Below are 14,241 nucleotides of genomic sequence, written 5' to 3' on the forward strand. Positions count from 1 at the left end.
CATCTGATTGTGTTTTTTTTTTTTTTTTCTTTTTCTGTAGGGAGAGTATTTACCGACTACTGCCTCAGACCACACCTGAAAACTTAGCCAAAAACTTTGAGCAGTACACCGTAGATCCGGGGACCCGATACCCCAACCTCAACACTGCCTGCGTGAGGCCTCATCAGGTGAGAGGATGTGACAATGGGCTTGTTTTTTAATAAATATACACATTTTTTATGAATGTCTGGAACGTGATCTTCTTTTCTTTGCCCTTGCTCTTTCAGGTGCGTCACTTGTACATCAGCGGAGAGCTTAACCCCTGCTCTCTGGAGCGCGCTGCTTCCATACGGCGGCCTGTCAATCTCAGCAGACGAGGTATTTCAAGAATTGACAGACTCAAAGTCTGACTGCTGCTGACTCATGTCTGCGTTATTTATGATAGCCATCTGGCTGATTTAAACACTGCGGCCCACGTCTGTTCTCGTCCTTCGCCTTCCAACAAACAGAATTCACTGCATTTTAGGGAATAAGTCACAATCTGGGGTTTGTTTTTACATGTGGGTTCATTGAGGGGAGGGAGCTCTGAAAGAGGAGCTGCAGGGCTGCGGGAGGAACAGGAAGAAACACTCACACACCGTACCACACTCACCAAGTTCCATGTTGTTTTATGTTGCTGTCTTTAAAATGACCCTGAGTTTGAACTAAAAAAACACGCACGTAATTATGAAACCTATATTCATGAATGAAACATTTGAAACAATAGCTGCATGCTGAAATGAGCTGTGAATAACTTTAGTCATACAGCAAGGACAGCAAGTATGTACATGTCCTGTCAGAGACATGTGCATACCTCAGCACCCACTTCACAGCATTGTTGGCTGGAGTAAGGTTGTGGCCTTATATTATCTTGGCCTTAAACCCCCCGAATGTCTACATGACTGATGCTGTTCTCTAGCCTGCATTCCTCTGACAAGTTATATGAGCTTTTGATTGTTTTAATGAAAACCTGCCTATCTCTGTTTCTTTTATAGAGTCGGAGATCAGGCCAGCGAGGCTTCTTACCTGGTGCCAGAAACAGACGGAGGGCTACAGGAATGTGACGATCACGGACCTGACATCATCTTGGAAGAGTGGCATCGCCCTCTGTGCCCTCATCCACAGGTTCAGACCTCAGCTGATGTACGTAAAACACACCAGATAATCTCGCGGCAGCCTGCAGAGCTGCAGCTTCGATCAAATACCAGAATCATTGCCTTTATCTCTTTACAGCTTTAACACATTCCAGTGGACATACAAGTTTTTTTTCTGTTTTGTTGGCTGCCTCTCTGTGCTAACTATTTTGGGAGGAAATTCATTTCTCATGGGTGTGTTATATATGCTCGGGATGAAAGCAACACTTGCTATATATAACAACTTTAAAAAAAACCCACACTCTTTTTAGAGTACCAATAAATGCCCCGAGCTTAAAGCTAGCTGGTAGTATAGTGTGAAACCAGAGGAGTGTCAGAATGCACCGTGTACAATTCAATAAGAGAAATCATGTGGAAGTAATGTGTGAATTTTATTGAAGTAACAAGAAGATGGTGAATATTTTTGTGGTTAGACTCAAACAAGAAGCATCACCACAGAGTCCTGGATTAGATAGGGACAGATAGAGACGGGATCTGCTGAAATTTAGAAGCCGGTCGATCGCTGGACGGATAATTTCAAAAGAGTTATGATGTTGAAACTGAGAATATTCTGATATTCTGTTCTGAGAAACGTTCTGTTTGAAAAGGCAAAAGTGATGAAGTGAGTGGAGCAGTAGGAACGTGAACACGGAGGGATAGAGACAAAATGAGTCAATACATCTCCCGTATTGACCTTTTGCCTTTGCTTCATGTCACGCATTTTTATCAAGAGCATTTCAACACTGACTTTATTGACTCAGCTGAAACCAATAGTCACTGCTCCAGTGCCTGTATTAACATGTATCCATCAGAAGCTATTATTCAGCGGGCTTTCATTCTCAATAATGGCCCCTTCTTCTCTAGTAATCTGGGGTTATAGAGGAAAAAAAGCAAGTCAAACAGAAACTGCAGCTTAGTTTCCACTTCCAGGGTCGGTCTGCCTTACACAACATGGAATTAGTCAGTGCAACTTTAGATTAGTACATTTGCCGATTTAATTATATCCTCTCGCCCTTCAATTATTGACTCCATACCGCTGCACCGCTTCATGTGGTCATGCAAGTTTCCAGGAAGCACTGGCTTTTTTTTTCTCTCTCTCTCTCTCTCTCCCTTCGCTCTTCCAAATGCATACCTGTCAGCGGAGCAGACGGCGGAGAGGGGAGCAGGTTCATAGAAAAGAAAGAAAGAAAGAGTGAGCCTCTGCAGTTAACTGAATAACACCAAAGTTTGTGTGCTGCTGCTAGGTTACTGCTCTCTCCTTTACGTTAGTCCTTACGGTGTCTGCACACTGTCAACGTTAGTACAGACGTCAGAGCTGTGTCTTTTTCCTCCCATTAGAAGTAATTTCCTTTCTTTTTTTTCTATGTTTTTTGAACGCTGAATAGGATAGATATCTGTGTGAATGCCACTGTGCTTGTGTTAAATCTTCACGTCTGTGTGTTATGTTACATTTGCTCATGTTATGTTTACATTTACATATCGCATGCCTGACGGGTAGAAAGCAGAGAATAAAATTCACATTCCTCTTTCACTGTTCAGAGCATTACATTTATTTATAGGTCATGGGGACAAAGCACAAACATACCGACTATATATTTTTCCTAACTGCTTTGCACTGACATCTTTAAGCTGGACTTTTTGGACATTTTTTTTCTGTTTCTGTGTTTCCATCAGAGATTTTAACTCATTAAACGAGTTGGACCATGCTGCAAACCTCCAGCTGGCTTTTGACATCAGTGAGCGCGAATTTGGGATCCGATCATTCGCATCTGCGAAGGAGCTGAGTGCTGATGAGGAGCTGGATAAGACCAAGATGAGCACCTATCTGTCCAAGTTCTATGAGCTCTTCCGGGGAACGCCTCTACCTGCCTCAGGTACACTACTCTGCTGCTCCATGCTGATACTTTCACTCACTGAGGCCTGCTGCTACCATTTCTCCTTTTTTCTGTCCTCTTTTGTTTGGCCACAGCAATTACAAAACATCTAATGAGAGAATGTTTTAAATTACTTTTGATTTTCTGTAAAAAGTTGTGTTTGTTGTCTGGTGTTTTAATCTAGTGCAGTGGCATGAGAGGAATGTGCATCGGTATCAGAGCTATGCACTGCTGCAGTCTGAGATTCTTCCCAGCATACGGCTGCCTGTTTCAACAAAAGTGCTACTTAATTCCTGCCTATACTGCGCTGTGTTATTTAACCTCAACCTTCTCACCTACCTCTTTGGTGCTGCTGCGTTATACAGCGGTGCTGTTGTGGTGGAACATTCCTCTATATAATTCCAATAGCTTCTTTTTTTCCAGGCCACTCATAAAACCTGTCTCATCTATAAGGCGATAATGCATTGATGTTATGTGACTTTTATGACTGTACACAGTGGAAAATGTGAAAAGCCTAATGCAGTCACGTGTTACACTCTTCAGGTTCCAGAGGAGTGGATGAAAACAATGAAGACTATCCATCTAAGGACGTCAGAAGTAATAATAATGTGCTCAATCTCACACTGCCAAGAAAACGGGTGCCAAAGGTAACGAAGCTGAAGTTTGATTATTTTTTTAATGTACATTTTATTGTATGTCAAAATAGTTTTGGTTAAGGAATATGTTGCTTTTTTGAAACGTCTTTTTCCTCATTTTCTCATTCTGTGTTTTCAGGATGAGAAGAAGTTGGACGGTACAGACTCCCTTTACAAGAGGAGGCGGAAGTTCTGTTATTTGGAGGAGGTTTGTTAATGTCATACTTCTGAATACAAAGTTATGCGGGTGTTTCGATGTGTTACTAAGTTTTTATCTGTTGTGCACTCAGGCCACCAATCTTTCCACTAATGGCTCTGCAGTACTGGGTGGGCGGGATCCCAAAGAAAATAAAGTGCGCTCAATGGCTACGCAGTTGCAGGCCAAGTTTGAAAGTCCACCCAGTTGCACCGTCCGCAGGACACAGGTAAACACAACAGCATTTACGTTTATTTATCTATTTAATCTTGATGTAAGTGCAGCTCCTACTGTCCGATATGTTTACATCCTTCCTCAGTACAGAAATTTAAAAGGCCCATTTGCACTCTTTTTTTTTTTTTTTTTTTTTTTTACAGACCATAAATATGTTTTAAATTTCCTCTGTTGTCAGCTGGAGTTCAGTCAGTGGTCTGTGGTTTAACGTAACTTTCCAAAATCTTTCCTTTTGCCAATGCTACGAAGTCTGCTGTTGTCTGTCATTTCTTGCGTGGAATATTTTCAGCCTTTTCTGTTTCTGTGTTCATGTTTCAAGTCTGTTCCTTACCCCTTTCAAAAATCTCAGTCAGACTGTGAGAAGTCTTTGCTGCTGAACGCTCTTGACCTGACTGAGAGTTTCCCTGTTAAACTCAGCCCTCCGCTGCCGCCCAAACCTCCTCCTCTGACACAGGTAGTCTGGAGCTGCACAAAGTGTACTAACTGTGGCAAAAATGCTTCAGAGCGTGCCTTCAAAAGTAGTTACAGTTTGGTCAATTTCACATAAAGCAAACACTTATTTTTGGATTTTTTTTTAATTCATCAAGTTCTCCCACGGTTACTATATTTCACAGTGTACACATGTAGTGTACACATCTCACACAGCACACCATAATTTACCTAAACAAGGACTCCTTGGATGTTTAAAGGACCATGTTGGTGGTTTTAGTTTCTTTAGTCTTGACAGACTTGGACCCTCCTTTTAATTTAGAAACTCTCCAATCAAGTATCTTTTAAATTTTATATTACACAGTAAACTTGCTCAGTGTTCAAAACATAAAATAAACACTCAAAATCGTGTGAACAATGCTTATTTTACCTTGGCATCTGAGTTTGTTATACTTATCCTCTTTGCTTATAAAGTCTGTTTTACTTCACGTTACACTCGATTATGTTTTATGAAAGCGCTCAAATGCGAGAACAAAAGGGATTACCATTGGAGTAGCTTTTCTTGTTGGAAAGTTCTGAAACAAGCACGGGCGCGCCTTATCAACAGGCAAGGAGCGCAGCGGCGTGGGGCCTTAAATGGCTGACAAACTTTTAAAAACTTCAACAATGGCAAAGTGCTGAGTTTTTAGAGTTGTGACGTTGTGACGCCAGCAAATCATATCTATTGACCTGCTCCTTAAAACAAACGATGGCACCATTCTTTAATTCAGCCGTGACTTGCTTTGAAGTAAGGGGCTGGTTTAGTGGTGAGGGGTGATAGCTTCCAAGCATTTGACCTTAATCCCATTAAATGTTGCATGCACAACTCTGACAGCAGCTCCAAATTCAAAATGAAAAGAAATTATTCCTCTGGAAATGAAAACAGAAAGAAATAGCTAAAGAAAGAGGAGAAAAAAGTAAAGATAATGACAATTAATGATAATTCTGAACAGCTAACTCCGTGCTGCCAGTCTAGCCATCTTAAATGTGGGGGAAGAGATATTGAATCAATTAACTTCCACTATCATCATTTGTTCTTTCTTTTGTACATGGTTAGCATTAGTTAACTTAGTTTGAATTTTTTTGATCATTTTTAAGGATTAATGTGGTAACACTGCCAGACTCCACATCTACCACAGCTAGTTTAAAAAGAAGGAGCTGAGGTGGTACCCATCTGTACCATTTAAAGCTGCCCTTAATTATACACAACATAGCCTTAGCACAGTTTAAAGAGTGAAATAAATGTTCACCAAAAACTATTTCTGTATCAGCCTGTGAACAATTGATTCGGCTGTAAAGATGGCCATAGTAACATTAAAGCCTGTGGGGACTGACTTGAAATTATAGCCAAGTGACCATTTATGGAACTACAGCTTTTGGCACTTAATTTTTCTTACAAGCCAAGCTGTTGAAAAATTGTACCCACAGGGCAAACAAAAAGCAAACATAAGTGTCAGAAAAGAGCATGTGAATTTAAGAGTCTCTTTTATTCAGACTTAGCTGTTGGCTGTTCACTCGTAGCTCTCAGATGTCAGACTGCCTCTCCAGTTCTTGACTGCCTCGTTTCAAAAACAGTTCATGCTCACGCTGCATGACTTCATGAGATGATTTCATAACTTAGGTAAAACTTGGATCAGTCAGACTCTGTAATGGATTACCTATGCAGGTTGATTTTCATGCTGTGCTGGTGTGACTAATGTCTGCCAAGAGGGTAGGAAATCTATCTCGTGCTCTACTTTGAAAACGGTTGGAAGTATAGTGAACTATGTGTGATTTGGCAGTAATGGGCTGAAACATATAAAACCACCTTCATGGTTCTTTAAATTATCTGCAGTCCCTGCAGTGGACCAAAAAGTTGACTTTGTTTGACTGGTCTAGGAGTTGCTAGAGCTCACCTGTGTATTATCCTTTTCAGTTTGAAGTCAGTATCAGAAAAGCAGCAGAGCAGTTAGTCCGTCTGCCTCCAAAGACTCTGCCCAAACCCCAGCTCCTGCATCCATTTTCTGTAGTGAAGCTCAGACATGTTGATCAGCCACATGCTGAGATGAAGCCCCAGCCCCAGCCTGAGAGCCCAGACCCCCCTGCTCCTCCTACCCCCTGCCAGTCAGCAATCCATTTCATGTCAAGGATCCTGCATCGCCTCAGGGAGGTGGATGAACACGTCTCTGAGGTGAACAGTATCTCTTCTTTTGTGTGTTTCCGTCTTTTTTTCTCTGTCCTCTTTGCAAACCACTGTGATTACTGAAAGTTTTGACCCCACGAAAGGCCCCAGAGTGAATGCTGATTATATATTACGTCCTGATTATACATTTAGACTTGTGTAATGTGTAGTCAGATGGCGGAGTCGGCCCTTAATTATCCCAAATGACAGAAATGGCAAGAGCAGGCCTACAGACCTGGCACGAGCTGAGACAGACACACAGAGAGATTATTGGCCGGTCTGAGTATTTGTGAAACAGGTTAGCCAAGGCCAGACTGCAGGCGCAGGCTTATGTCTGAAATTAAGTTATTTTGATTATTCAGATTTGTTAAGGGACTTCCTGAACTGGCCCCGTTCAGAACTCCAAGAATTGTTGAAAGATTTAGTGTAGAACGTTTGTTGAGAAAGAGAGAGTTTCAAATACAAGGAACACAGAAACTCTGGTAACCCTGATTGTAATTATCAGTAAGTTATCATTTAATTCATATAAACGTGTGAATCAGATCCAGAGCTGGAGCTAAATGGCGATAACCTCAGCTTAGCGTGAAGACCCGAAACAGGCTGAAACTGATAGCTTTACTTCTACAAAGCTAAAACGCACTAGCAGACGTCATTTTTCTAATTTTTGTTTTAAGGCCATTACGCACCAAGCCAACGGCTGGCCATTCGCTGGTGTCGAGCATTCGCTGTCTGTGACCTTAGCTTTGCCAGTGTGTTATGCACTGTTGCTGCTAGTCGGTCAGAACTCCAACGTTGCTTTTGCAGACTATTTTTCCACATGTTGAATCAGCAGCGGAGCTCGTCAGTGGCAGAGATCCCTCTGGTCGGTTGGTCAGAGCAAAACAGTGAACGTTAAGAGGATCAGATGTGAGAAAGAAAGCACACTAAGTCATGGTGGGACACACAGACTCTTCTCGTTTTTCATAAATGGTGCAACAACCAATCAGAATGAGTCTCTTGCTTCCATTCTTGATTTACTGTGGGCTCGACAGCAACTCTTTGGTTGAGACTCAGTGTGATGTGAGGCGACGTCACAGATCCTAACTGGTTTGGTGTGTCTGTACCTCAGTCTATATGACATATCAACAATTGTGTGGCGTAGGGAGAGTCAAGCGGATATTACAACTGTTCCTCCCTCCATTCTTTATGCTAAGCTATGTTAACCATCCTCTAGCTCCCGCTCCAAACTGATTTACAGTGAGCAACACTTCAACCCACACGATTCTCAAAAAAGCAAAGAGAATAGGTGAACTATTCATTTAAGGGATTTTTATTTTATTTTTTGTACTTTTTGTGCAAACTGCTGTTTAATTCCATGATTATCCTTTTCCTTAACACACTTAAAAATCTGACTTTGGCTCAACCTGCGTCTGATTTGTCTGCCAGGACTGCGCGGCTGGCTCAGGTTTCTAAAGCAGTACAGTATGAGTAACCACATCAAGTGGGGTGTGAAATTAACGTAATAAGGCCGCCTTCATTCCACACAGCGACGTCATTGTTCTCCTCTCGACAATGCACACTTAGCTGTCAAATCCTGCTGCTTATTGAGAGAGCAGAACAGAAAGGTCTTTCATCATTTAACTCTGCAGCGCTTATTAAGTGTGTATTAGTCTACTTAATTATGTCTCTTAAACAGAGACCTCCACATTTGTCAGTGGGTGTGTTTCACTGTGCCCCGTAGGCTGATGACTTTTCTTTTGTTCCTGTACTCCTGCAGAAAAGAGCTCAGACACAACAGGTTAGAGAGTTTCATACTAAGAGTATAAAGGAGAAAGCTGTTCACCTTAGGAGAATGTTTTCAGAAGACAGCTCTGCTTTACTCAAGGTGACCATCTCAAGTTTGACTTGTGACCCCACTCCAGCTTTGTGTTTTGCACAGTGTGTGCACAGTGTGTTTACTTGCATGTAGAAACACCTTTGGAATCACAAGTGTTGCATGCAGTCCCACGTCCATTAGTTTTCCACACTTGAAAAATGTGCGGGTGTTTACGGTGTATTTTCCGTATCTCATTAATTCTAAAGACAACACATGATTTTTTCCAGAGTGTCAAAACAATCGTCTACTCCCAACATTTGCATTGTAAACATGCATCTGTCTCGTAATTTACAAGAGACAGATTCACACAAAAGCAGTGTGCTTCGCATGAGAGCTGTGCTTTAACTGCTGCTTCTGCTTCTTGTGTTTTTAATTACCGGCGCTGCTCACACAGCAGAAGTGGGTGTTCTTGTGCTGTCACTTTGTGGCTTTCTCTTCTCCACCCATAACAAACTGGTTGCTCCAACTCCCGAGCCAGATGTCAATGCAGGACTTCGACTAGCCTAATAAAGGAGCAACTACTGCTACATAATTAGGATGCATGTATTTCAGTTTGGATCAGATTTGAACAAGCTGGTATAGACACGATAAGATATATAAGATATAAAAGATATAAATTATCTTAAAGATGTTTTAAGAAAGGTTAAGCCAGAGAAATACAACAGCTGTATAAAGAATTGAATGTGTTGACTTTAATAGTTATATCTATTATGTTTAATGGGAAATGAACACTGAGAAGATCAAAGTCAGTGGTCAGTGTATTATCTTTACATCTAACAAAGTGTCTGCCACTGGCATTCATCTTTTTGTTTGTTTCCCAGAGTGGCTCCGTACGACGAACGTTTTCCCACTCCGGTGACAAGTGTCATTCATGCGAGAAGCGTGTTTATATGGTGGAGAGGGTCTGTGCCGAGGGGCTCTACTTCCACAGGGAGTGTTTTCGCTGTTCGACCTGTAGCTCTGCTCTGCGACAGGGAGCACATGACTTCCATTCTGAAGACGGTTTGTGTCCCAGTTACGTTGTCGGCATCAAATTGTTTGTTTTTTTGCTGCCGTGCTTTGTCCTGACGTCTGCTGTCATCTTACAGGGAAACTGTACTGCAAACTTCATTTTGATCAACGGAACAATGGAACAAACCTACGGAGGAATTTCTCCCTCCGCTCTGTGAGTCCTTTGCTTGTTCACACGTCTCTTTCTATCACTGTTTCCTGTGAAGTTTCTAACCCTTCTGGCCATCACGCTCTCAATCATAGATTCGCAACGGAGTTCAGGAGCAACCTGCTGCTAATGAAGAAAGCTCACAGTCCAGCTGTACAGCAGACCTGCAGAGTCAACCTGCTGCAGGTACCTTCGGCTCTTTCATAAGGAAACAGCTGAGCTGGCCCCTGAGTGTGACTCGCGCTGTGTGTAACGCCCCCTGGTATTTGTCCCAGAGTGTACGCAGTGCAGCACAGGCTCTTGCCGGGCACCTGAGGGACAACGCCCAGGACTATGCATTGTTGTATGAGCTACTGAGTATGAGCTTGCCACTGCTGTTTGTTTTACAAGAGGTACTGCTGCAGATGTACACAGAGGCCGTGCCTGACGAACCTAGCTTTTTGCAGCCCGTACTACTATGGCTGCAGGAGCAGGTCGGGCACAGGCTCATTTAGACTTAACGGGTTAACGTTTAACCCTGAAACATTACTCCACAAGTGGAAATCAGTGGCTGACGTGCACATTAGCAGGAGCTCGTCATTTTACCGTTTGCAAATGTGCACAAGCACCTTTTTAATGTTTACTTACCTTTTATGATGACACTGTGGGTAGATTTGCTGTTGGATGTTCCTGTGCACAAGACAAAGAAGAGACACTGTAGGTTGCTAATACAACTTTTTGCAGTTTACTTGGGACAATTTGTCACACAATGAAAGCTGCACCAGCTAAGTTTGCAGTTGGTTTGATGTGGAATCTGTGCGGATTTTCTAATTAGTTGTCCCAATAGGTTTAAAGTAGTAGCATAGGAGACTGCTGAAATCATCATTGCTGTAGAATTTAACTTTTACACCATGGAAAATTGGACCTGGAGTTAAATTTCTTGTCTCGGGTTATGACTGACCAACTTGATGCACTTTATCTTTGTAAACTGTCACATTGGACAAAAGCCTGGTGTAATGCAGGTTTTCTTTTGACTATGCATATGTGCTTCTGCCATAATTATTATCATAATTTTTTTTAAAAAAATATATATATGTAGGTATGTGTTTTACAGGGTGTTTTATGATCTGACCACTGTTTACTCTCATGAACAGTTATTTTTTTATGAATGACACAAAACACTCGCTGTGGACTGTCCTAAATACTACAGAGTATTTAGTTTTACTTTGCTGCCACCTACTGTTGAATCAGTTAAAAACATGAAGGGGTAACGAGACCTTCACAGTTTTAACTTCAACCTGCACAACATCACAAACAATTCTGTTTTAATATTTGTAACATTTTCAGATTGATTGTAGACAATAGTGGAAAGTGGTTGACCATACTTGCCAATCTTGCCACAATTTTTAACCATGCTCATCAGAAGATCAAACCTCTCTGACGAGAGGACACAAGGTCGCTTCCTCTTCTCATGGACACTCTAATGATGCTGCTGAAGCACTTTAGATATGCAGAATATGTAGTTTACCTTTAGAACTGCTTGAAAATTATATTTGCAAAATGACCAGGCATTATATTAAAGTTAGTTTCTGCCATGTTAATACATTATGTGTGTGCTATGTTATCAGCTGCCTAATATCTCATGTTGAATGACACAATCGAGTGCATGTGCATCAGTTTTAAGATACCAAAGACCTGTTTTGTTTTTTATGGACTTGTATGACATGTGAGTTATATATGAGTTTCTGTGGCAAGATGACATTCCATGCATACTGTAACCAAATATCTTGTTTCATATGAATGTCAGTATTTTGTTTTCATAAACATTTTCTACTTTTGTGCATTAAGCTGTTTTTTTTTCATGTCTTCATGTTCTTTTCCTCTCATTCAGCTGATGCCTTTTATGAAGCGTTTGAGACAACCGGATGGTTAGGAGAAATGACGTTTTGAAGGTGATCACCTGCATGGTCACTTGGTTGTGTGCCGTAATTGTGAGGAGGCTGCAGATGCTGATTAATTCATTAAATAACTGACCCACAGTGTCTGATACGACTGAACGGGATTTTCAGTCTGAAATATTCATCGGCCTTTGAAGTGAGTGTTGCCTAAACTAAGCTGATGACTAATGAGCGGCTTCAGTGTTTGCCATGGAGCTGAATGCCCTAGTACTAACGTGGCTTGGTTTTAGGCAACAGCCCACACATAGAATGAATGATGAGGCAAAATTAAACAGCGGCGTGAGCACTGGACTAATAACCGGTGAAGGACACAAACCAAAACTTCACATTAGGCCTTATTATTCCAACCTGTTTTGCACTGTGTGAAGTGGAAAGTATTCCTCAAATAGAATACCAACTTCATAGTTTGAAAATTCCTAACCGGTTCTGTAAAAACATCATGTAAACATTATTTGGCAAAACAAGGTCACTACAAGTTTTCTCCGGTAACTGTTTTGGAGTTTTTTAATTATATCGTACGATCTCGCTCAGCAGATGTTTACGGTCGGCTCTCACTGATTTATTAAAAGTTCAAATAAACTACTGTTTTCATGCTCAACAATTACATTTCAAAGCTAACATGCATGACTGGTCTTCAAAGTGCAGAGAGAAAAACAAACATCTGTTCTGCGCTCTGGGACAGCTACTGTTCTCAGTGGAAGTTGATGTGAGGGCGACTGTTCCAGCAGTTCACTCATGTTTTATTTAGTTATCTGCATCTTGAGGACTTGAAAAGCGCTTTGCATGTCAATGTTTGATTCCAGATGTGTTGGGGTGCTTTAAAAAAAATAAAAATAAAAAAATCAGTTTGGTCAGCATCAGCTGAGCATGGACACTACAATTTCAAAAGCAGAAAGAAAAAATCTGAATGCCGGCAAGAAATGAGCTCAGCAGACCTCTGTATCCTGCTCCTAATCTCTGCCGGAGGCTCCCAGCTCTACTAGCACGACAACAAGTTGTTGCTGGTCAAGTTGCATTATGGGTAATGATGGTGGCAGGAAGACGAAGATTAAAGAATATACATTATGTGGCTCTGTAGCATTAAATGTGATGTTTTTACTGTCTTTTGACAATGTTTTAGAGCACATTGCTAAAAACAACAGATAAAATCAGAAACTTGTTTGTTTGGTTCACTGCTGCACCTCTTGATCTGTAGGTTCTGGAAAACATCAGTGGTGTAAGTTTGCATAAATGTCTGTGAGCAGACACCCAGACTCTGCAGAGCTACTGTATGTCTTTGTGGAGAAAAGGAAAACAAAGGCTGTTGACCCATCGATTTCCATAATTACCATGGAATAAGTCAGCTGTACTGTACCTGCACATGTGTAGTGGATGCCTCAAAGGTTGAAAGGATCCAGAAGAACAGAGGAGAAGAGCGAAGCTCACCCGTCCCACATCAGTTTTTCCTTTTTTTTGTTTGTTTGTTTTTTGCCTTTGTTGCATGACAGGACACATGCTTAATACGTCACATTTGTAGTATTTGCATTTGTTTCTGCTCTTTAGTAAATTTCTGAAAAGGTGCATCAATGTGGCTTTAGAAACGGTCCAGGAATGCACATAAAGCTTTGAAGACTGAAGACTGAAGCTATAAAGACTTGAATGGTCTGATTTTAGTTCTATTGTTAGGATGTTATAATAACAAGCAGGGCTTCCTGATCACTCACAATGGTCCCTCTTTAAGAGCTACGCATTAATGCTCATGAAGGCCCACAAATAAAGAAAACTGCAAATGTATTTATTATTTTCCTTGTTCATAACAGGAAGTGTCATACAGTCTCAGTCTCATTGTCCATTTCATCAAATACATTTGTTATCCAATGTCCTTTTTTATATTGTTTTTATATTATGACTTTGCCTACTCAGGGCCGACGTAGATTTTAATCAGTGGTAGGATGCAACTATATATATTTTCTCAAGTCCTGTACTTCAAGGCTCTTGTGCCGTATTTAAGTGTTTCCACTTCCTAATATTTTGTACTTAACAGCACTAACTACTGTTAATAACTAATGTTATTATGTATTATTAGAATAAAATAAAAATAAACAACCCAATAATGTTGTATTACAGTTATGCATATGCATCCATTTATTCATTTGGTACTTTTGATGCATTTTTACACTTGCATCTTGTTGCTGTTAATTAAGTGAAATAAGGATTATATTCTTCACTACTGATTTTAATTTAGAGCATGTGATTTAGTGGAAACATGAATAAAATGCTTTTCTTTTACACTCTGACAATCCTTGCTGTACTTATTGTGCTGCTGTTGATTTTTCCCTTTGAATCTATATGTTGTTTGTGTCTTCTGACCAGACACAATGATGATTTTAGTTTTATACCTTCATTGCTTTTTTTTGACGGCCACACACTGAAACAACAATAATCAATAATCATGACAATTTAATAGGTCAAGTACTGAGATCAGAGAGTTGCAGCGAAGGTCAGTCTTTGTTTTGGGTAGTAGTCAGCCACCGCACATCCGATGAATATCCTCAGTAGCACAGCTTCTGTCAGTGCCCAGATATTGACTTC

At 40.9% G+C, this 14,241-nt stretch overlaps 1 protein-coding gene across 8 annotated transcripts in view; it reads left to right on the plus strand.

Moving 5' to 3' along the window:
- The window catches only part of mical2a (microtubule associated monooxygenase, calponin and LIM domain containing 2a), a 31,576-nt gene extending 17,638 nt beyond the window's left edge, over window positions 1-13,938 (plus strand). For 2 of the 8 annotated variants that reach the window (XM_047581092.1, XM_047581091.1), the window contains 13 exons: window positions 41-167; window positions 267-357; window positions 1,014-1,161; window positions 2,826-3,025; window positions 3,569-3,672; window positions 3,800-3,868; window positions 3,951-4,085; window positions 4,410-4,544; window positions 6,474-6,728; window positions 8,476-8,583; window positions 9,396-9,576; window positions 9,663-9,739; window positions 9,829-11,559. In XM_047581092.1, coding sequence (XP_047437048.1) covers window positions 41-167; window positions 267-357; window positions 1,014-1,161; window positions 2,826-3,025; window positions 3,569-3,672; window positions 3,800-3,868; window positions 3,951-4,085; window positions 4,410-4,544; window positions 6,474-6,728; window positions 8,476-8,583; window positions 9,396-9,576; window positions 9,663-9,739; window positions 9,829-10,227 — 2,029 coding nt within the window. In that variant the 3' untranslated portion in view covers window positions 10,228-11,559. Of the gene's footprint in view, window positions 1-40; window positions 168-266; window positions 358-1,013; window positions 1,162-2,825; window positions 3,026-3,568; window positions 3,673-3,799; window positions 3,869-3,950; window positions 4,086-4,409; window positions 4,545-6,473; window positions 6,729-8,475; window positions 8,584-9,395; window positions 9,577-9,662; window positions 9,740-9,828; window positions 11,560-11,603; window positions 11,665-11,752 lie in introns of those variants that run through there. The other 6 variants (XM_047581096.1, XM_047581095.1, XM_047581093.1 and 3 more) reach the window with 6 other exon arrangements.
- The last annotated feature ends 303 nt before the right edge of the window (window positions 13,939-14,241 follow it).

Source organism: Mugil cephalus, chromosome 3 (genome assembly GCF_022458985.1).
Source record: "Mugil cephalus isolate CIBA_MC_2020 chromosome 3, CIBA_Mcephalus_1.1, whole genome shotgun sequence".
In the NCBI taxonomy this organism is placed as follows: Eukaryota; Metazoa; Chordata; class Actinopteri; order Mugiliformes; family Mugilidae; genus Mugil; species Mugil cephalus.